Here is a 23,890-nt window from a genome sequence, read left to right on the forward strand (position 1 = left end):
AGTAAGAGGCATAATACAGATAGGAACAAGCAAGGTTATCATTACAGCTTATGCGGTTGGTCAATACAATTTAGGCAGTGGGTCATATGGTTGTTATTATGCAGCTGCGAGGGACCTTATGAGAAGAGGGTGGTTTATGCTGATGATACCCAACTCTTGATGTCATTTTCTTCTTTTACTCCTACTATTCATTCGAATCTTGTTGTGTTTGTCATCTTGCGTAGTTCTGTATTTGTTCCAATGTGGTTCCAGAATCCAACAGGGTTCTGGAACCAGTTATCAGTTGAGCTCGGTCGGGCTGGGTGCCTGTTGCTCGCTCCGGTTTTATTTAATAAATTATCATATTCTGCTTACTCACACCGTCTGTGCCTCCAGATTTATCAGTGGCGATGAGGATATTCAGGACAGAGAATGAGAGTAGGAGCAGTGGCTGGCTGTCCTGAGGCCACACCGAGCTTGCTGGGCTAATCACTGGTGTAAGAGAACCATGCAGAGCAGTTAAGAAGTGACAGGCACCGCAGCCACTGGTGAAGGAAACCCAAGTCAGAGGGGTCGCGCTGAGCTAGGAGGGCGGCGGATCCCAGCATTCCCCAATTTGTGCGACAGGTACGCATGTGTGATCCCCAACGTACATAGACTCCAAAACACGCACACGGGGCGTGCGCATCCACTCACGAGTTCCCTGCCATTGTGATGCATTGCTACACTACGCAACGTATCAAGGGAACGTCTGGAAGAAGGAAGGCCTGCATTGCCAGGATACAGTAAACAAAGCCAGCACTACTCGCTCAACCCGACCAAAGGCTCAGTACGGAGCCTGAGGTGTACAAAGGACATTAAAGGATTGGAAAAGACACCCTAATAAGTATCAAAGGCCCAGCTACACACTATGCTATGAATAAAAAGCTGAATTACAGTACAGGACATTATTCCAAGCCCCACACCCTCACTATTGCCAAGGAGCTTGAACATGGCACTTCATAAGGGCACATATTACAGAGCTGATCATGGCAACAGCCATTCCACCTCTCTCTCTGTTTCTGGCAGAACCTGGTACCCCCACCCAGGGCTTTAAGTGGGCCGGGGCCTGCCGGGGCTGGGCCCCGGCAGACTCCGAAATTTCGTTTTGAGGCAGGGCCCTGCCGGGGCCCACTAATCTCCCCGGGCAGCCCCGGCCACTACACGAAAGGGCATTTTTTTCTACAGCCTGAAGCTCTCGCTCGTGTGCGAGAGCTTCAGGCTTCAGAAAAAAATGCCTTTCAGCTATAATGGTGGCGCCGCACCTGCGAGGCATCCCTTTAATCAAGGGATGCACGTGGGCCGGCGCCACCATTATGGAGAAACGTGAGGCCGCTGGAAGCAGAGGCCTTGCTTTCTAAATACTGAAGCTCCCACGGATTCGCGGGAGTTTCAGTCTTTAGGAAAAAGGCCTCTGCTTCCAGTGGCCTCACCCTTTCAGCCTTAATGGTGACGCTGCCCCTCCCCAGCTGGCGAGGGGCAGCGTCACCATTAAGGCTGAATAGGCGAGGCGCTGTCCCCTGCCAGGCAAGCCTATACAAAATAAATGCAGAGATCAGCACCCTCTCCCCCATAGGGGAGAGGGTGCTAATCTCTACAAAAGGCTGCCTGGCAGGGGTGCCAGTAGCCTATTGAGCTGGGGCTCGTAAAGGGGGCGTGGCCTAACGGCCCATCAAGACCCCGTTGTTAGGCCACGCCCCCTCGATGGGCCCCGGCTCGATTTGTAGTGCCACTTAAGGCACTGCCCCCACCAATTAGGTGGGAGAAGTGGAGGAGAATGGCTGAGACCTACCTGGTGGCTATAGGTGGAGATAGGTACAGCCCATCAAGGATAAAAGCTCTTGTACTTCACAATTTGGGTTAGGAGGGGCGCTGTGAATTTGATGGCCTTCCAAACCTGCTGGAGGAGGGGGCATGAGACCTTGATGAGTTTTCTGTGGCTATCAAAAGAATCAAAGAAAATTATGAGCCCAAACAAAAATGTCACATTTGAAAGACATACATTTTTCCAGAGGAGCCAGGAATCTACAGAGTCTGTTGAGACTTGTGTGGCCACACTGAGGATACTGAGTCATACTTGTGACTTTTAGGATTTAACAAACTCTTTAATCTGGGATCAATTAGTCAGGTGCACAAATAATCTTAAGGTCCTAGAGAAGTTCCAAGCAAAGGACATGTCCTTGGAGCAAGCGGTGGAGCTTACGAGAGGGATTGAGCAAACCACCCAGTTCATGAAGGAGATGAGGATAGACAAACAAGGGGGACAAGAAGTATGTGCAATAGCTCAAAGAAGAAGACCAACTGGGACAAAGAAAGAATGGTGGGGTCATAAGTGCCTCAAATGTGGGAAGTCCAGCCATGCAGCAAGCAGTGTATCCTGCCCTGCTAGAAGTGCAGAGTGTTCTAGGTGCAGGCGGAATGGTTACTTCGCACATATGTGCAAGGAAGCAACTATCAACATGCTGGAGCAGAGAGAGAGCAATGGTGATCAGCCAGGTTCTTCAACACCAGATTCATCAATTATCTCCAGTCAGGAGGGAAAACCACGACACATTTTTGAAATCTCTGCGCTGTCCAAGGCGACAAGTGGCACAATGGATGATTTCTTAATAGATGGGCACAAATTGTCGATGAAGGTGGATTCTGCAACACCTTGGACAATTGTGTCAGAAGACACCCTCAAACGTACTTTACATAAGAATGTGAGGGTTCTATCTCTGGCTCAAGTACAGTCATGTGGTTATAGGGAGAGTGTGAGAGACCTGGTGGGGAGATTCCAAGGACATGTGAGTTCAAGGGTAGAGAATGTCTGGCCAACATTCTGGTGGCAAAGAAAGGCACTTCTCTACTAGGATGGGAGGAACAAAGGAGCCTGGGTGTAAGGATTTAGGCTAGTGCACTGACACCCATTTCCATAGCTGAGGTGAACGATAAATGGGCTGTGGAATTTCTGGACGTATTTTCAGTCTTGGGAAATTGAGAGACTTTGAACATGTGATTAAGCTAAAATCTAAAGCTTGTCCTGTAGTTCACAAAGTAAGTCCTATTCTGTATAAAATGAGGCAGCAACTACACGAAGAGTTAAGTAACCTTCTACGAAGTGGCGTGATAGAGCAGGTCCAACGGACCGAATGGTTGTCCCCTGTGGTTTTGGTGGCGAAGAGCAACAGCAAGTAGAGACTATGTGTTGATCTCAGAGACTTCAACAAAAACATTTTGGTGGAAAGACACCCTTTGCCAATCATATCGGAGGCCTTAGCCCTTTTGGGATAGTCCAGTTGGTTCCCTGTCATTGACCTATCAGCGGCATATCACCAAGTGCCTTTATCCAAGGAGAGACAGGATGTTACAGATTTTATCACACCAGAAGGAACCTTTAAATACCTGCAAATGCCTTTTGGGTTGGCATCAGCTGCCACTGTATTTCAACATGTGATGGAGAAATTGTTGGAGGGCATGGCAAATGTGATAGTGTTTCAAGATAACATACTGGTGTTTGCCGTGAGTGAGGTGCAGCATGATGAAATCTTGTTGGGGAGTTTGAAAGGAAGTTTGTTCGTTTTCACAAGGTTAAGGGTGAATTGTGTTTGTCGGAGGATGGGAGTAGGCTTAGAAGAGGTGCCAAGGTAATTCCTCCAGAAGGGGTTAGAAGCAAGCTTATAAATATTGCCCATCAGGGCCATTCAGGTATAAGTGGAAAAAAAAGTTTGATGAGGCAAATGTTCTGGTGGCCGGCCATGGACAGTGAGGTGGACAGGAAGGTGAGAACATGCAGAGAGTGTGCAGCGTGTGATAATAGTAAGGTGGTGAGAGAAACTTCTCTCTTGCCAGTCCAGGCACCGATTGAGCCTTGGAAAAAAGTAGATGTGGATTTAATAGGCCCCATCCAAGGGTTGGGCGATGTGTTCAAATTTGTGGTAGTGTTGATTAACTATCATTCAAAGTGGTTGCAAAGGTGAGCCTTGAGAGAGAGTACCACGGTGGAACTGTTGACGTTCTTCGAGGATGAGTTTTTCAGGGAAGGGTTACCTTCAGCGATAGTTACAGATAATAGTGTCCAGTTCTGTTCTGAAAAAATGAAAGCATTTGATCGCGTTTTGGGATAGGTCACACAAGTACGGCTCTGTATCACCACAGGGCAAATGGGTTGGGGGAATGAGCCAATAGATTTTTGAATGGGGGCATTCTGTTGGCCATGAGGGCTGGGCTGTCTTGGATGGAGGTTCTAAAGTAGATGATGTGGAGCTATTGCACCACGCCTCATTGCGTCCCCACGGTGTCACCATTTGTGTCACTAAAAGGGTGTCAGCCACCACCAAGTTGTGTCCAGGTTGGATGGTGTTGTCTGGGTACGTTGATGTTGACCACAAGTAGATTATAAATTTGATAGAGAAGGTTCAGTGTCAATACAAGCGTGTTTTTGATGATGTCTAAAGTTAAGGCGCAGGAGTGGTAGGAGAAGTGGATCTGATAAAAAAAGGATTTGGACCTAAATGCTTAGAGAGTAAATTTCTGGATCCCAAGAGAATTACAGCTGTGCGTGGTGGTGTGGTGATCGTTGAGCGTGGTGGTGTTTGAAGGGGAGGTTCGTTTTGAGCAGTGTAGGGACAAGTGTTGAGGTGGAACAGGAAGAGGATGTTACGTTGGATGGTGACTTGAAGAGTGTTGGTGAGGAGGGGTATGTGCGTGATGGTGAAACTGGAAAAGGTAGCCAAGCCAAAGGAAGGATCGCCAAAGGAAGGATCAGGAAAGTGCAGATCAGGTTTCAAGACTTTTATTGTGATTAAGTTTGTTGTGTGATTTATTATAAGGAGGAAGATGAGTTCTGTTTGTCATCTTGTGTAATTCTGTAATTGTTCCAATGTGGTTTCAGAATCCAACAGGGTCCTGCAACCAGTTATCAGTTGAGCTGGGCCGGGCTTGGTGCCTGTTGTTCGCTATGGTATTACTTAATAATTTATCATATTCTGCTTACTCACGCTGTCTGTGCCTCCAGATTTATCAAATCTCTCTTTCAAACATGGATGTCTAATCACTTTTTGGTTCGCAATGCTTCTAAAACTGAAGCTCTTTTCTTTCCAGCCTCTTCTATTCCCTCCCATTTCCCTTCCTTTTCTGTCTTCTTCCCCCCTCACTTCTCCCCATTTATTTTACTGCTTGCAATCTTGAATTCTATCTTGATTATGACCTATCCTTTTCTAATCATATTTCTGTTTCTGGTTGTCCTTGGCAATTTCACCTGTTAAACATTCGTAAGGTTAGGTCCTTTCTTCCCCTGCTGCCACTAAACCTTTGATATCATCGCTCATTTTCTCAAGGGTATTTTACTGCTCTACTTTACTCTTTGGTCTTCTTGTCTCTCGTTTCGCCCCTCTGAATTCTATCTTTAACTCTTCAATTTATCTTCTCTATTTGTTTTCCCCTCTTGACCCTATTTCCTCCTCGTTATCTTTAGGGTGGTTATATTTTCACTTATGACATAAATGTAACTTTCTCTGTATGGTATTTAAATCTTTTCGTGGCCTTGCACCAATCGATCTTGCATCTCTTGTGTCTTTATGTTCCTCCCCACTTTCTTCATTCACAATCTCTTAGTCAGTTATCAGTTCCTCGTCTGCCTTGTGCGCAATCACGCTTTTGTTCTTTTTCCTTGCTTGCTCCTTTTAATTGGTATGCTCTTTCTCTCTCTCTTCGTTCTGTTGATTCCTACTCTGCTTTTCATACTGCTTTGAAAAACCCCTTACTACAATCTTAACCTTCTCTCCTTCATCGATGTGAAGTTTTGTTCTTAATTTTCTATTATGATGGTCACATTTTAATTGTACTGTAAATTGGACCTGTACAGTGCCTTGGCGTAAGGCGCTATATAAATAATAAACAAATACAAATACAAAAGAATGTTTTGTGTTGCCAGTGACAATTTTGAGTCCCAGTCACAACCGGCCCCTGTCCGCAACTCTACTTTTTGGACTTGTACTGACACAATAGCTACCCCACCTCCTTCTGACTTAGTGGCCCCTATGTAAGCAGTGTTATGCAGAAAAGCATTGTGTTGAAGTCAGGTGAAAGAGTTCTTTGTGTTAGGAAAGTGACAAATTACATAAGCAATATTACCCAAGCAGGGAGCATTACTGGGTCAGGTAATGCCCCGGGCCAGGTAAAAGCCTGAGCAAAGCGAGGGCTTTACCATTAGCCTGTGGTATTACCAGGCCGGGTAACGCCCCCCCCGCAAGGGTAATATTGCTATTAGTATTCGCCATGTGTACTGAATACTAATAGTTGGTTTATTAAACATTTTTTTAAAAGATGGCCACCATGGATCCAGAGAAGGGACTACGTAGTCCCTTCTCCCTTTCCATGATGGTCATTGATGAGGCTGTGGAGACGTGCCGGGAACATTGTGGTTCCCGCCGTCGGTGAGGGACCAGGCCATGGGAGGATAGCACAGGGGCAATGTATTAGCCTTGGAAACAAGACGACACGGAGCAACACAGGTTTGATCCCGGGAACCGCGCTTAGAAACCTCTGGGTATTAAGCGCATTATAAATAACCTTTCATATCATATCATTGCATGTCATGTAAGTAGGGCGGGATGGGAAGGGGAAAAATATGTGGAAAAGGGGGTGGTGGGAAGGGCTTGCAGGCCACTGTGCAGTACTTACCTGAGGTCCTGGCAGGGAGAAGATGGCGACCTTCCACTATGAGGAGATTCCGACGGCAGGATTGCCATGTGATAATGCCCCTGTTTTTTTTTATATATATATAATTTATTGTGACTTAGTTTACAATGAAACTTTACACATAAAATATACCTAATTAGGAACAAAATAATAATGAGAGAATCATCAGTAATTAACAAAAACGTTGCATAAGAAATTACCACGAAAGACAATACATTAAATTCTCTAAATATACATTTCCTAAAAACCATATAAAACAGCTTCATTTTTAAGTTCACATTTACAATAGTTCAAGAACCAGGTCTAACCACATCCTACCGTATATTCTCCAATAAAAATTTCAGATGGAATATCAATCTAATTTTAGTGTTGTTACAATTCCTGTATAAATAGTGGCCTGTATTAGCCAACAGCCCCTCATGGATTTCAGCGATGGCTATACATCAACTCCTCTTTATATCCTCCTATATGTTATATTAAGTCTTATTTCCACCTTCAGCCAAACATTGTACAGTGCCATCATGAGTCTTATACTGTTGGAGTTAATACAGTGATGCCAAAATAGCTCCTCTTTAATGTAACCTTGGTTATGCACAAGCTGACCCAAGCCAAGGTTTATGGTACTTAACATTTTGTGACATTCAGTCAATACATGTCTGGCCGTTTCTAGCTGATTCACTCCTTTACATAACCGGCAAAGCCGTAATTCTGGGGGGATCATGTCTCTTCTGCCTGTTATCATTAAAGTAGGTAGTTGTTCTAGCCTTAGAAGTAATATGAATCGTCTAAGTCTCCTATCCGGGCATAAATTGAGATAGCTCTGCAGATTTTTATAGTTATACAGTCTATACTGGACAAACTGATAGCTTTTCAGCTTCTGGAGATGAGCGTAATTCTCCAGCCAGTCCCAGAGCTCTAAGCGTTTCACCAGAGCCCTTTGCATTTCTACAGTTACATTGCCCTCCCTTATTTGCCACCCAATGGTCGTCAGGAATTTAGACATTTGCTCCTTCAAAGGGCACGGGGATTTATCCTTCGAGATCTCTAGATAAACCGCCTTGAGTAGCCCATTTTTAGTCTCATCCCTCATTCTCAAATAGAGTAGGGCTCGCTTTTTTAGTACTATCGCTTTCAATGAGGTCAGCCCCAATTCCAGTCTTAATATTGCCATAGGGATTCCCGGTGGTAGGCCCAGAATAGCGCGCCGAAATTTCCCCTCAATCACCTGGAGCCATTTCAGGTCAGAGTTGAGGAGGGCTTCAAGACCATAGGTGATCATAGGGGATAATACCTTCATGTACAGATGTCTTGTGCCCCATATGGTGAATCCCCCCTGATTTAGTGTGAATCTATAGAACAGTGCAGTCAGTTGGGATGCCTTTACAATGCGTGACTGCTTGCAGAGTTCATAGTCGCCGATACTCTCAAATTCTATACCTAGATAGCGGTAAAGAAGAGAATAGGCAATGGTATCTGAACCAACTCTGAGCTGTACACGAGTGGTGTTCTTGTTGGTAAATCTCATTGCCTTTGTTTTTTCCAGATTCATTTTGAGGCCGTTCCTCTCGGCGTATTCCCACAGAGCGGTGGACGACCTTCGAAGCCCACTAACAGTGTGGTCCAGTGATAATGCCCCTGTTTTAAGCCTCCTCATTGCTGGGAGGCCGCCCTCACTGGGTACTAATATATGCCATGATCCACTCAGCAGGTCGTGGGCTTCTATTCATAATGCCATCTACCAACAGAATCCACACAGTGGGCCACATTCAGATTTTATCAGATTTTATCAGTATTTCTACTGGAAATACTTTCAAGCACAAATACCATTATTTCATGTATTAAGCATGCAGTAATTGGAATGCTCCACATGATTTAGAGTCATTTTGAAATCCCATTGGACTCTATAGAGAATTGCAATTTACCAGATGCGGTAATATCAAATGCAGTAATGGTTTTGTCTGGAGGAAACTTCCTCCACACTAAACCGGGCAGTTTTTAATGAGTTTCACTTTTGAAACTCTGAATTTGTAAGTGCAGTAAAAGTGGCGGTCATCCAACTACTGCCACCTTTTATATCACAATCAAACTCTAAATGAGCTCCATTGAATTTCACTTATAATTTGCAGCTGTGTGATTTGCATTGTCTTTGCATATTTTTCCACCATGCTTTTTTCAGAGCAGATGTCATGACCTGTCTAACTGACTGTAACACTTACTTGCAGAAAAAACTGCCAGTTTTACTACTTGGCCACTCTGCTGACCTTCGACCTGGAGAATTTGTTGTGGCCATTGGCAGCCCCTTTGCCTTGCAGAACACTGTGACGACGGGCATCGTGAGCACGGCGCAGAGGGACGGCAAGGAACTCGGTCTGAGGGATTCTGACATGGACTACATCCAGACGGACGCCATTATCAATGTAAGCACGCTGCCCTAGCGTGGAAAACGAGCCACTTTGCATGAAGCATGTTGTTATAGAGAATTGCATTTGAAAGTGTGGTTGGTATTAGGTTTCCATTTCAAAGTAATCAACGAATAGAACAGGAAGATCTCTCAGACAGCTCTGAGTTGCAAAGGTAGCGTTTGTAATTGGTAAAAAACATAATGTTGACAACTCACACTGTTAGTTGCGCTTAAAACCAGACCCCACCCTCTTCCCACTTGCATAAAAATAATACCACAACCCAGCGCACTGAAGCACTGAAGTGACCTGTATTGACAGTGCCACTTAACAAATCATGATAAATAAATAAGCATCTTGGAAATTAAACAAACGGAAAATATTTTAAGCAACTAATTCAAACTTCCTTATCAAATCTGCCATTTTCCCAGTCAACCCGGTCATGTCCTTTCAACTAATTACACTGCGTGGCTTCATGACTAGGTCCGCGTTCTGGAATGTTGCCCTGTTTACATGTTAGTTCTTCTTGGAAATACAACTATTGCTTTAGCTCCTGTGGATGCACCTATATTTGGGGATCACATGGCATCCCTGTTAGGTGTAATATTGACTGGTTAATTGTCACCAGTCTACTGGAAGGACTCGTGTGGATATCCCACTAAATTTCTTTTTTTAAAAAAATATATTTGATTTCTTCAATAATTCTTGAGAAAATGTTGATAATTCCGATGAATTTATGGTAAAAATATTTTTATTCAACCATTTGTATTCTTGTGAGGCCTTTAGCAAACATTATACTGTTCAATGCATTTCGGTCAATGATAGACCTTCATCAGGAACTGTGTAAAACATTGCTTTAAATCTTTGGCCTGATTTACTATGCTTCCTTTTTGGTAATTCCAATTTCTCTTCACTCAGGCACGTTTGTTTATGTTAGCCGTTGCATGTCTTTTAATGTTACTTCTTTAACTTCCTGTTGTGTAAACCAAAGTAATAGCATCCGGGCACCTTGCTCGCCAAAGATTTAAAGCAACGTTTTACACAGTTCCTGATGAAGGTCTATCATTGACCGAAATGCATCGAACAGTATAATGTTTGCTAAAGGCCTCACAAAAATACAAATGGTTGAATAAAAATATTTTTACCATAAATTCATCGGAATTATCAACATTTTCCAAGAATTATTAAAGAAATCAAATATATTTTTTTAAAACAAGAAATTTAGTGGGATATCCACACGAGTCCTTCCAGTAGACTGGTGACAATTAACCAGTCAATATTACATTAACATTTTTTACCTCCCTAAGCAACGGGGAGGAACCTGGCGACAGGACTAAATACCTCACCAAGTGCAGATTACCTTATTAACTAACAAGTAGTGCCTACTCTTCCTCTTATTTGGACATTATCCCTGTTAGGTGCCCACCTTTCTGCTTTCCCAGAAACTAAAAGAATGCATACAATTACTCACAGGAGACTGCATATTAGCCTCACCTGCACCTGATGTGTCTAGAGAGCAGGTGCAATGCATGCAAGATTTCATTACAACTACCACCACAAAGGCATTATATTGTTAAGTACCATGTGATATTCAGTACATTTGGAAAAGTGGAATGACATGTGACAGGCTCAGAATGCATACATAATACACAAGCCAATCAATTGAAATACTTGTAAGGAGGTCATGTGACTGATACTGAAGGTTATCTTAATTCAGAGCAAGCCCTCTCGTTGTAGAGCTCTCTCACATATCTAAATGAGACACATATGGATCTGTCGCCTATTGCATGCACATGTCCTGTGAATAGCAATCTGCACACGGAGGAGCGCAGGTCAACATTCTTGATTATACAAGAAATTAAACACTTAGGCAATAATCCACGAGCAGGGCCTGTAACTATGGGCCGCAGGGCATTACCTGAAGTGGTAATGCCCCCTCCCCACCCCTGCATGGGGGCTATTGCTATTAGTATCTTGGCCCGTAAGACCTGGGTACTAAAAGCAATGTTTTTTTCAGTTGTGAAACACTCTGGCGTTTCGCAACTGATTTAAAAAAGTCAATTCTCCCTTTCCATGGCGGCCATTAAAAATATAGGAAAAAAGTAAATAAAAAAATGGCCGCCATGTAAAGGAAGAAGGGACTACGCGTAGTCCCTTCTTCTTTCCCAAGGCAGTGTTTCGCAGATCACAAGCAGATGTGCTGGGGACAGAAATGTCCCAAAAAGGATCCAAAGGAACCGTCTGGCAATGTCCCCATTCCGAGCCTCTTCATTGGATGGGAGGCTGCCACCCCCCTGCCCTCCCGGCGGGTTCTAATGCAAAATATTGGGTGTATAATATTGGTTATTCCAACATATATCTGTCTTCTGTGAAACATCTTGATCAAATATGGATTCATTTACATTCCTCATTATGACATATTTGTTTGCTGCATTTATGGATCAGTGCTGTGGTGGCATTGATAGAATAGCAGAGACAGCAAAGTATCGGGAAGGGCTCTTAGCAAAGAACACCAGACATACCAGCGGTCCAAAGTCTTGGGATGCTGTAATTCCCCCCTGGGGTTGGGAGGGAAAGAAGTCTGCTCCCGCTGGCCAGCCAAGAACCACATTCCTCACCGCTTGATGGAAGAGTGAACCCAAGGAACTGGCAAAGTGCAACAGCACAAATGGGGGCTCCACCCTCTGATAAATCAGATGAATGACGGTCAAGGAACGCCAAGTACAGCATCAGGACACACTCTGTGGTGGGGTTAAGGAAACATATCTCTGAAGGAAGCTGGCATTAACAAAATGATATTGTATTCCGACAATACAGATTATTTAACTTTGTAAAAAATTGTGGCAAAATGAATGAATGTATTTATATTTTAATTATGTGTCCTGAAAACAAAGCTACACTGTGAAATAGAAATGGCATCTTGTCACATTAAGGACCTGAAACGTGAAATCCAAAAAAAAAGTTTGCCATCACAGTACAGAACCATAACATATCAAGCATGAAGTAACTCATAGGTTATCAAACTGCGTAGAAAAGGATTTCTTAATTTAGGCAACTGATGCAAAGCTCCTGGGACAATTGTTCTGTGGCAAGCATTTGCTGTGGAACTCTAAACTGACATGGGCAGAATGGGCAGTTTTTCTCCCCAAGTGAAGTGCTGTAATATAATGATGCTGTTCATTTTCATCATCATCAGCAAATACTTTTATTTTGGTGTTGCCATAAAAAGTATATACAAAATCCACAATAAAAACAACACTGTAAAACCTTACTCCCATAAGAAATATCATAAATACATTAAACATCAATCCCTGACATAAGAAGATACAATATGGCAATTATCAATCCATCAATAACCAAGTGAACTACACTAAGCAATCCTCAGCAGAGCCTTCATAGAAGATCCTGATAGATATAAATGGGTTCCAGGAGGCAGTATACATTATAAGCCATAACTCGCAAATGCAAAGGTCACTCATTTATCAACTGTACCCTTGGAAAATGCCACGGCTTCCTGTAGATGCCTGGCATTAAATATCAACAGGATGAAGTGCTTCTAAGTCCCATATAATATGAGCATAAAAATAAAAAGTGGACAATATCTTCTCTGCCAAAAGAGCGATCAGAACATGTCTCGGATTCAATCACACTCCATTTGAAGAGTAACGTACTTAACTTCCCAGTCTGTGCTTCATATACAATGATTGCATCAATGGCATGGAAATGTGTCCAGGTAGTCATCCCTGGCTATAATTTGTTTGCAGCTATAATACACCCTGGCCTCAATCGTCGATGTAAAATAACTGGCAATGTTGTGTTGTGACTTTAATAGATACTAGCTGTTCCCGGTGTAACATATGCCATTCTAGCATATCTTAAAGGTCAATATCGGTCGGTAATTCATGGGGTCACTTCTGTCCCCCTACTTAAATATTGGAATTAACATAAATCGCTTTCATGAAGGGGGTGTAGGTCCCTGTGACTTATTAATGGTCATTGAAAAGGCTAAATGTGTAAAAGGCTGAACGTATGGGAAAATCTCTTCTTTTGAATTTGATAGGCATAATGATAGGCATAATTGGATCAGATGTAATGAGAGGTATGTGCAGTATAAGGAAGGTATCCAAGTTCAATCCAGTGATTACACAGGTCTCTATGGTGTGTCTTTGTAGACGCGTGATTGTGAACCTTGTTCCAGTGCAGAGTCCCTGTGATGGCATAAAATTACGTAGTAGCATAATTACAGCACCTACTTTCAGTTTTAGCTTGTGAGGAGGCATTTGTCCTACAGCATTTCGCTCTTTAGAGACAGAAATGTTGAGCCAGTAATTAACTGTTTATTGACGCTGGAACCAGCGTGCCCTATGTGAAGAGGAGTGGGGGTGGAAAGAAGTAACTGAAATTATTCCAAATGTTTGCGATAGTGGAAGGTGGAGGTGACCGCATAGAGCAGTGGAAGGGAACCAAAAAGGCACTTTGTCATTTGGATAGCAGAGGGCAACCTAACACTGATAAATTGCATCAGCTGAGTACAGAAACATACCTATGCATTTTATATTTATATAGATTCTTGCCTGATCAGGTATTTGGTCCGCATGTTTATGGAATCAGGGTTCAACCATAGTTACATTTTAAGGGGCGGCACACAGGCTTCTGTTATGCACTCTCTTTTATTTTATTTTTACAACAGAACATTAAATATAGATTGCGAAACATCTACTGCTCCAACAAACCCTAATCTCACAACTCTCCTTCCCCAGTGTTCATCAATGTGCCCACTGTTTCATATATCTGTTCATCATGACCATCACGCTTCCTTTATTCTTTATGATCCTGCTATTACCACACTGCACTAAATATACCTCCATAGTTCAGGTTTAACAACATGCAAGATGATAAACAGGCCGATTCATGTAATTCCTCACAAAAGTGTCGCACGCGGCTGGCGCACAGCGTGCCCGTGCGAATGTCTGCGCCAGCCGCGTGCGATAAAATCAATTTCCGCGCACAGCGTATTCATGGATTCTTGCCTCCAAAAGCAGACGTGGCGCAGTGTGGCGCAGCGACCCTGCAGCAGCGCCAGTTACGCCCCCAAGAACGCCCTCGCGCAAGGAAAAGCCATCAAGATCGCAAAACCATCGCAAAGGGCTGCGCCAACCCCGTATCAGTTTACCAGACTGGCAAACAGCAAACGCAAAGCGGGGAAAGCGTATTACGGGTGTTTCGCGTGCGCGAGAAGTTTCACACGCGATCTGGACTGGGGGAGCGTGTGCGTGTATTTCAGGGCTGCGCGAGAAGTATTACACGCGAATGGCCTGGGCGCGTGTATTTCAGGGGTGCGCGAGAAGTTCCACACGCAAATGGCCTGGGCGCGTGTATTTCAGGGGTGCGCGAGAAGTTCTAGACGCAAATGGCCTGGGTGCATGTATTTCAGGGGTGTGCGAGAAGTTCTACATGCGAATGGCCTGGGTGCGTGCATTTCAGGGGTGCGCGAGAAGTTCCACACGCGATTGGCCTGGGCGCGTGTATTTCAGGGGTGCGCGAGAAGTTCCACACGCGATTGGCTTGGGCGCGTGTATTTCAGAGGTGCGCGAGAAGTTCCACACGCGATTGGCCTGGGCGCGTGTATCTCAGGGGTGCGCGAGAAGTTCCACACGCGATTGGCCTGGGCGCGTGTATCTCAGGGGTGCGCGAGAAGTTCCACACGCAATTGGCCTGGGCGCGTGTATTTCCGAGGTGCGCAAGAAGTTCCACATGCATTTGGCCTGTGGGAGCGTGTGCGTGTATTTCAGAGGTGCGCGAGAAGTTCCACACGCGATCTGGCCTGGGGGAGCGTGTGCGTGTATATCAGAGGTGAGCGAGATGTTTCACACGCGATTGGCCTGAGCGCGTGTATCTCAGGGGTGCGCGAGAAGTTCCACACGCGATTGGCCTGGGCGCGTGTATCTCAGGGGTGCGCGAGAAGTTCCACACACGTTTGGCCTGGGCGCGTGTATCTCAGGAGTGCGTGAGAAGTCCCACACGCGATTTGCCTGGGCGCGTGTATCTCAGGGGTGCGCGAGAAGTTCCACACGCGATTTGCCTGGGCGCGTGTATTTCAGGGGTGCGCGAGAAGTTCCACACGCGATCTGGCCTGGGGGAGCGTGTGCGTGTATATCAGAGGTGAGCGAGAAGTTCCACACGCGATTGACCTGAGCGCGTGTATCTCAGGGGTGCGCGAGAAGTTCCACACGCGATTGGCCTGGGCGCGTGTATCTCAGGGGTGCGTGAGAAGTTCCACACACGATTGGCCTGGGCGCGTGTATCTCAGGAGTGCGTGAGAAGTCCCACACGCGATTTGCCTGGGCGCGTGTATCTCAGGGGTGCGCGAGAAGTTCCACACGCGATTTGCCTGGGCGCGTGTATTTCAGGGGTGCGCGAGAAGTTCCACACGCGATTGGCCTGGGCGCGTGTATTTCAGGGGTGCACGAGAAGTTCCACACGCGATTGGCCTGGGCGCGTGTATCTCAGGGGTGCGCGAGAAGTTCCACACGTGATTGGCCTGGGCGCGTGTATTTCCGAGGTGCGCGAGAAGGTCCACGCGCGATTGGCCTGGGGGAGCGTGTGCGTGTATTTCAGGGGTGCGCAGAAAGTTTTACACGCGAATTCAGCAGGGTACGTGTATTTCAGGGGTGCCGGGGAGTCCTACATGTGATTTGGCAGAGTGGTCCTCCCAGGTGTTCCCTGTACACCCTCCACGGCCCCTGCAGGCAGCCCACACCACAGGGGACTACCCTGCATCCCTGGTCATGTCCCGCAGGCAGCCCACCCAACATGGGCATGCCCCCCAGCAAAGGCACATGTCTCCTTGCACTAATGGTCACCAACTCATGTCCCCTTGCACCCCCACCCCTCAGCAGTGCAGGGGCACCCTCCACCAGGCCCCCACCCATGTCTCCCACCCCCCCACCACCCAGCAGTGCAGGGGAACCCTCCACCAGGCCCCCACCCATGCCTCCCACCACCTCCACCCCCCAGCACTGTGGGGCACCTGCCAGCAGGCCCCCACCCATGTCCAACTCATGTCCCCACCACCCCCACCCCCCAGCACTGTGGGGCACCTGCCAGCAGGCCCCCACGCATGTGCAACTCATGTTCCCCACCACCCCCACCCCCAGCAGTGCAGGGGCACCCTCCACCAGGCCCCCACCCATGTCTCCCGCCACCCCCACCCCCCAGCAGTGCAGGGGCACCCTCCACCAGGCCCCCACCCATGTCTCCCACCACCCCAACCCCCCAGCACTGTGGGGCACCTGCCAGCAGGCCCCAACTCATGTTCCCCAGCCAACATGTCATCACAATCTAGATCCCTGGTCCCTATGGTCAGCCTCCAAATGCAAAACACCCACCCGAGTATTGCATCCACCCACTCAGAAATGGCAATTACATGACAGAACACCAATTGCAAGTTTCGAAACAAACACATGTCCCTCACATACACCCAATGGGTGTCAGTGAATCTCAAAACCCATATCCTGATATGCATGAAACCAATGAGATGATACTACACATTGAAGTTCGATAAAAAAATATGTATTAAAGGAAACATAAATAGATTCAAAAATAAAGAAACAGAAATGGGAATGTACAAAAAAGAAAAGAAGCATGTCCGTGAAAAAAAGCAAAACCAAAAATCATAATCCAAAGTAATGGTGTCCAAAGTCACTGTCCACAAAAGCAAATCCAAATGGAAATAATAATAGAAAGCCATTGCTCCATGGGTAAGTTGTGAAAGAAAAATTAAATCCAACAGTGAACTATGTACAAACGAACAAGCCAGGGTCCATTATCCCAACAAAAGAAATGAAACCTATCTAACAACACTAACTAATAAAATAAACTATATACAAAAATGTGGCCAATGTCCAAAAGGTCCAAAATAAATCAAAAAACAAAGGAAACCTAACACTACCTACATAACTATGTACAAGGGCAGCGGGCTAGTCTGACGGCTCACTTTTGGATGTCCCGGCCCAGGGCATCATCGAACTCCTGGTCAATGTCCCGGAGGCGGTCCTCCTCCATGGCCCCGAGGTTCAGCAGGGCCGTCGACGGGTCCACCTCCAACCCCCTGCAGATTGCCTCGAGGCACTCGGCCCGCCTCAGGGCCCTCCGCATGGAGTTCTCCGCCCTGACCATTGTGAGCCGTGCCTCTTCCGCCCGCTGCCGCTCCGCATCTATGGCGTGGCCCAACCGCTGCCACACGGAAGACACTCTCTGTCCTGGGTCCTCCTGCCCTCCGGCCAATGCCTGCCCCTCCAATGTTGAAGGCCCCGAGCCTTCATGGCTCCCACCACGTTGCTGCTGCTGCTGTGCCTCTGTCCGTGCACTGCCTCCTGCTGCCTGCACATCCTCCGCCGGCTGGGGTGCAGTCGTTGATGTGGCCACCCCTGCTGGACGTCTGACTACCGACTGTGGCAGGGATGCCTCCTCCACCAGCCTGGCCGCACCGTCAGAGGCAGCTCCACAGGGCACCCAGGTGACTGATGGGTGGGAAGATGGCATGGAGGACGACTGGCGCATAGGGGGTTCAGTTGAGGAGGGGGTCGTAGCAAGCCCCATCAAACAGAGGAATCTGGCCTGGGTGACCTGTCCCAGCAGGCTGACGTGGTCAGCGAGCCATTCGAGATGACATGCAGTCTCCTCATGAAAAGACTGCAGGTCACCTCGCATGGCCCGTTGACGCAACGCCACACCAGTCAGGACAGGCTCAACCCGGACCCGGATAGCCACATCCGCAGGCAGAGGAAGGCCAGTTGTTGTTTGCTCATCCCCTGCCTGAAAACGGGTCTGGACGTAGGCATCCCTGCTGGTGCAAGATGATGCAGGGACAGGATCAGGGACAGGATTGCACACAGGCACCTCCGTGGCGGCCTGTGCTGCCTCCTGTCCCTGGTCCTGCACTGCACCACTAGCACCAGTGGGATCCCCACCTCCAGACCCCGTCTCTGTTGCTTGCACGGCCTCCTCCTCCACCAACCCCCCCACCAACCTGGATGACTCCGTGCCATCTTCCCCCGTTGGGCCCTGTGGGGTCCCAGCTGCCCCTTCTGCTGCCGAGGAGTCCAACTCCAACCTCCGCCTCTTGGACCTCCCCCCGGCAGCTGCGGCCTGGGACGCGGCACCGGACTCCTCACTCCCCGACGAGATGGCAACATGGGAGGGGAGCCGGGCCTTGCGTCTCTGGCTGGCGGTGGGATCCCCGCCGCTGTGCTCCACAGCACCTTCTCCGCCCTCTTCATCAGTTGACGCTGCAGACAGGGAGAAATAAAACACAGGCATCAGGGCACTGTACAATGGACACATACACACATGACAGTTGTACATGAGTGGCATTGGCAAACCTCAGACATGCCATCACAATCCCCAACACACATGTCATTTCAACTCGCACACATGAGCCATACCACAGCCATATCGCAACTGCCAGCACCATCCATACCCATACAACAGCATGAGCAGGCAAAGCTGAGCCAGACATCACATGCAACACAGGAAGTGCACCACACATGTACACACACCACCACACTTGCATGCATGTGTACACCTCTGCCAAGTGTCGCAGTGTTCAGATGGGCATCCATGTCACATCTGCCAATCAGGCTTACACATCCCGCTGTCACATGCTTCCATGTTGCATCACTGTTGCACCCTTGTCAAATACACACAAATGCACATGTACACAGTGCTGATACATGCAGCTGAAAACAACACACATGCGTGACATCACAGACATGTCTACTTACATACACATTCATCCAAACATGTGTGCCCACACAACTGCATTTGGCATGCAAGCATACACACACAAGCACCATCCATGCCTCACACATTACAGCCCTCGCATGTGTTAGCCCCACGGCCCTGTACACCCCCACCCATACTCGACCCCATACAAACAGATGTGCAACCTAACGCTACTGAAACATCACCACACGCACAGCTCACAATCAGGATGCATGTACACTTACCGCTCGACTCCAGACGGCTCTGCCTCTCAAGGACCTGGACGTGGAGCGCTGGGGATATGCGTTCCAGGACCCTCATCTGATCTTCTGACAAGTGGCCCCGGCGCCCCTTGGCATCCGCTGCCTTCAAGAGGCGCCGGGCCTTGTTCAGGGTCCTGGACCTGAAGTCCTCCCAGCGCTTCTTGACATGTTGGAAGTCGCGGACTGCCACCCCCTCCGCGTTGATGGCAGTCACAATGTCAGTCCAGATCCAAGTCCATCCTTCCTTGTCGGCGCGGGAACTTCCGAAGAGGGCATCATACTCGCCCCAGGACTTGCTCCACCAGGACACCAACTTCGGTGGCACTGAAGCTGGTGCCCCTCTGCCTCTCTGGCTGGGGGTTGTCAGTGGTGCCAGATGTTGCAGTGCCCGACATGACAACCCCAGAGGCAGGAGTGGGTGGGCAACTGGGTCGTGGGGCTGGGCTGTGGAGCGATGGAATCCCAGTCGGGAGTCTTCGGTTCCAGCAGGGGTGGTCACAGCAACAGCACCCCTGGCTGATGTGCAGGCAGCAAATGGCAGGGCACGTGGGCAGCAGGCAGTCAGGCAGCAGCAGATGGCAGGTGGGAGCGTGCTCGGGGCTCTGGGGGGCAGTAGTTCGGCCTTCTGTGCAGGAGCGTGGTCTTCCGTGTGCTTACGCGTGGCCAGCTTGATACGGAGGGATTTGGCACGTGAAAATTCTGCACGTCAGTGTGTAATTCGAGGAAAGGCCCTTAGCGCGTAAGCGCGTCAGCACGCATACGCGATTCCATTGGACCAAAGGCCCTTAGCGCGTATGCGCGTCTGTGATGTATCGCGCACGGGCGTTGCTTTTCGTGGGGTGCGGTGCGTGTGTTTTGCAGGCATTGGGGTTCACACGCTATCACTTCACAGCGGGTGGGTGTTGGCTACGCGTTCTTCTACACGCAAGGCAGACGGGTGAGTGGTACCCTGCTCCCCAGGCCAGATCGCGTGTGAAACCACCTGCAAGCCCCAGAAATACACATACCCAGCTCCCCCAGGCCTGATTGCTTGTAAAACCAGCCGCGAGCCCCTGAAATACACGCGCCCAGGCCAATCGTGTGTGGAACTTCTTGCGCACCCCTGAAATACACGTGCCCAGGCCAATCGCGTGTGAGAAACTTCTCGCGCAGCCCTGAAATACACGCACACGCTACCCCAGGCCAGATCGCGTGTGAAACTTCTCGCGCACCTCTGAAATACACGCACACGCTCCCCCAGGCCCGATCGCGTGTGAAACTTCTCGCGCACCTCTGAAATACACGCACACGCTCCCCCAGGTACCGATCACGTGTGAAACTTCTTGCGCACCTCTGAAATACACGCACACGCTCCCCCAGGCCCGATCGCATGTGAGACTTCTCGCGCACCTCTGGAATACACGCACATGCTCCCCCAGGCCCGATCGTGTGTGAAACTTCTCGCGCACCTCTGAAATACAGGCACACGCTCCCCCAGGCCCGATCGCGTGTGAAACTTCTTGCGCACCTCTGAGATACACGCACACGCTCCCCCAGGCCCGATCGCGTGTGGGCCTTCTCGCGCGTGTAGTACTTTGGCGCACATTTTTTTCCTGCGCAGGGACGCTACTGCCTGCTTTCGTGTGGCGGACATGTATGGGCCTGAGCGCGTCTTTGGCCGTGCACTGTTTTTCCCTATTGGATTCCATGAATACGTGTTGTAGGCGAGCGTGTGGGCGTTCTGCGCACTTGCCTCCTGTACTTCCCCCGTGACGCCCACATTTTCACGAGTTGTTCCCCATTCTGCGTGTGACGCCCCGTTTTACGCCTACTTTTGTTATGTGCGCCGCGCTATGTGCGAATTCGCTGTGGCCTTATCGCACGGCGTTCGATGACCTGTGCGCCAGCGTGCGCCGCACACTTTTTCAGCGCACATCCCACATTTTGCGTGTGCACGGACTTCCATGAATTGATGTGCGATGTTTTCTGTGCGATAATCGCACTTGCACTGCAATTTTCGCTATTTCACTGCAAATCGCGCGTTTTCGCACGCGTGCGCCGTTTTTTCGGAGCACATTAATTCCATGAATCGGCCTGTAAATGTCACAGTCTTGTTTGTACCTTTGATGCTTGGTCCAATTCTCCACAATGAGTTTTGTGCTTTAGCAAAGCTTGCATTATTTCTGTTTTGTTTGCCTGTCCCCCCAGGGTGGAGTTTGCCTAGTTGCAATCAGCCAGAGAACAACTAACGTAAGAGACTGATAGGCCCAGCACAGTGTGTGGCAGAACTTAAATGCTATATACACCGGCTTGTTTCATTAAGGGGCACCCCTGATTTAATGCCCCCTGATGTACAGTTCCACCCCACAATTCTGGAGACAAGAAACTAACAGGCACATTTCTGAATCTCTAAGCAAACTTTATTTCGACAGAGATGTGTCATAAAAGTAGAAATTACAATACAGCATAATACAATGGTGTCAATAAGAGCCATAAAAACACTTAACATAAAAACAAATACAACTTGTGTGTATATTAAAAAATTTGATTAAAATGTCCCGGTATACAGTAATAAAATCACGGCAAAAATGTCGCCTGTAGAAAAAATCGCGGCAAAAATGCTGTGGTTTGACCCTGTAAAGGTGTACCCCATTATACCATTTAAGGGGAGCGGGGGTTGCAGGGTTGTCCCCTGCTCCCATTAAATGCTATAATGGGTCTGGGGGTTGTGGCGGTGTACCCCGCATCCTTTACATGGGTTGCAGCGGCAAAACCATAGCTTTTTGCCACGATTTTTTGTGTAAACGGCCATTTATGCCACGATTTTAACACATGGAACCAAAGTCCCCAGGTCATTTGGTCAGAAAAACCAATCCACCCACACAGGTTAGGAGCAGCAGCCTTCGAATTTTCTAAAGAAATAATCCAACAAGGTCCTATAGCTAGTTTAGAGAAGGATCAGGCTCATTGGGATCTATTGAAGAAACAATATCATGTTTCCTTAGTTTCATGGCTCCCTTGAGATAAGAGAGCAATGCCCATGCAACATAGGGTGATTCAGCTTGAAATAAGAAAAAGAGAGAAAGCCAACACTGGATGAAGACAAGCCGCCGAATGACAGGCACGGTTTTACATTGACCGATGAACTGATACGAACTGATGAACATCACAAATTGTAGAATGTCCTCTAGATGATAGTCACAACAAGGGAAACTAAATCTGGAAACCCCCTCCATTTAGCAGTGTCTGTTCTCAAATTCAATGTATTAAAATTAGTCTTGGCAAGTACACAGCAATCAGAAATGTGATTGTGAAAGATAGGGTTGGATAGAGTAGAGTCCAAATGGCTAATCATTGCCAACATTCTATTAGCCGATATTTGCAAAGTGCATGCTTCATGGGCTTCCTTGATACGAGCAACAAAGATTTGCACTCAACCCCAAGTAGCCTACTTTAAAGGAAGAGTGACTGGACATTGAATTCAATAAAAAAATCATTAATATAGTTTAGCCAGGGGATTTTGCTCCAACCATCGGCCTGTACAATAGTCCTTAAAATGTACTGCGTGAGCGATGCTCTAAAATTTGCCAAAATCTGGAGCCTTAATAAAATGAGGGCCAAAAGCCAGTGATCCTCCAAGTCTCCAAGCCCCATTTCTGAGTGTATTGAAAAAATCGGGGCCAAACTTGGCCGAACAAAAGGCTCTTTCAAAAATGTATCTTCTCTTATTTGCAAGGAAGGCACTTTTTCCATGCCTTATATGAATGCGCCATAATTGGTTGCACCCTTTGTTTACACCTCATAGACTTTCAAGATCATTCCCATGGGCTGGTGGAAGCACATAGCCTTGAAGTGGGAAACAGCACCCAGAGATTGACCCATACATAGCTCTTGTTTCTTAATATGAGCTATACGTGAAACCGATGGGGGAAACCGAATACCTAAATTATCAAATTTGAGCACCCTGGGTATAAACTCCCCATTACTTAGCATAGGGCACATTTTAATGTGCTTTCTGCCTGGACCACAGGCCAAAAGTGCTAATTTTGCAGTATTTATTTTCAGATCCACGGAGTACATAAAATGTGTGCATTCCGCAATCAACCTCTGGAGAGCGTTCAGGGTCCAGGAGATCAAAACAGTATGATCGGCATATTCCAATAATGGCAATGCCCTTGATCCCACCTTCAAATAGTCTGCCCCAGACTCCACCAAGTCATTGTGCATGCCATTAATGTAAAGGGTAAACAGGACAGGATCCAATGCACAGCCCTGGCACACTTTACAACAAAGAGAGGAGTGCACTGACCCGCATCACCATAGCATACATAAGTCTTGTTGCTCAAATGAATAAGCTTAAGGATAACAATAATCTCCTTAGGGCAATCTATGGATCTGAGCACCGTCCACAACTTCGTACTATTGACCATATCAAAGGCAGTGCTCAGGTTAATGAAGGGCCAGAACACAGGTTCTTTCCTGACAACCCCAGATTTGGATATCAAAAGGTATAAGTTCACAGCCTGTTCTTCCATGCCCACACCCGGCCTAAAGCCCAACTGATTGTCTGCCAGTATATGGATCTCAGAGATCCACTGTTCTAGATGTCCCAACAACACTATGCCAAATATCACGAAGGAGGGATTCAATAAGGATATAGGTTTGTAGGCCGCTGGACTAGCCCGGGGCCTCTTTTTGAATATGGGAAATATAGTGGCTAGTTTCAATGAAGGGGGTATTTCCCCAGTAGCCAAAATAGCATTAAAATTGCTTGTAAGCACAGGC

The 23,890-nt window shown here is 47.5% G+C and overlaps 1 protein-coding gene across 1 annotated transcript in view; it reads left to right on the forward strand.

Moving 5' to 3' along the window:
* HTRA3 (HtrA serine peptidase 3) overlaps positions 1–23,890 on the forward strand; it is a 403,425-nt gene that overhangs the window by 199,087 nt on the left and 180,448 nt on the right. Inside the window, exon 4 of the mRNA XM_069632026.1 lies at positions 8,922–9,116. Coding sequence (XP_069488127.1) covers positions 8,922–9,116 — 195 coding nt within the window. The remainder of the gene's footprint in view (positions 1–8,921; positions 9,117–23,890) is intronic.

Source organism: Ambystoma mexicanum, chromosome 6q (genome assembly GCF_040938575.1).
Source record: "Ambystoma mexicanum isolate Mex_15411 chromosome 6q, UKY_AmexF1_1, whole genome shotgun sequence".
Taxonomy (NCBI): Eukaryota; Metazoa; Chordata; class Amphibia; order Caudata; family Ambystomatidae; genus Ambystoma; species Ambystoma mexicanum.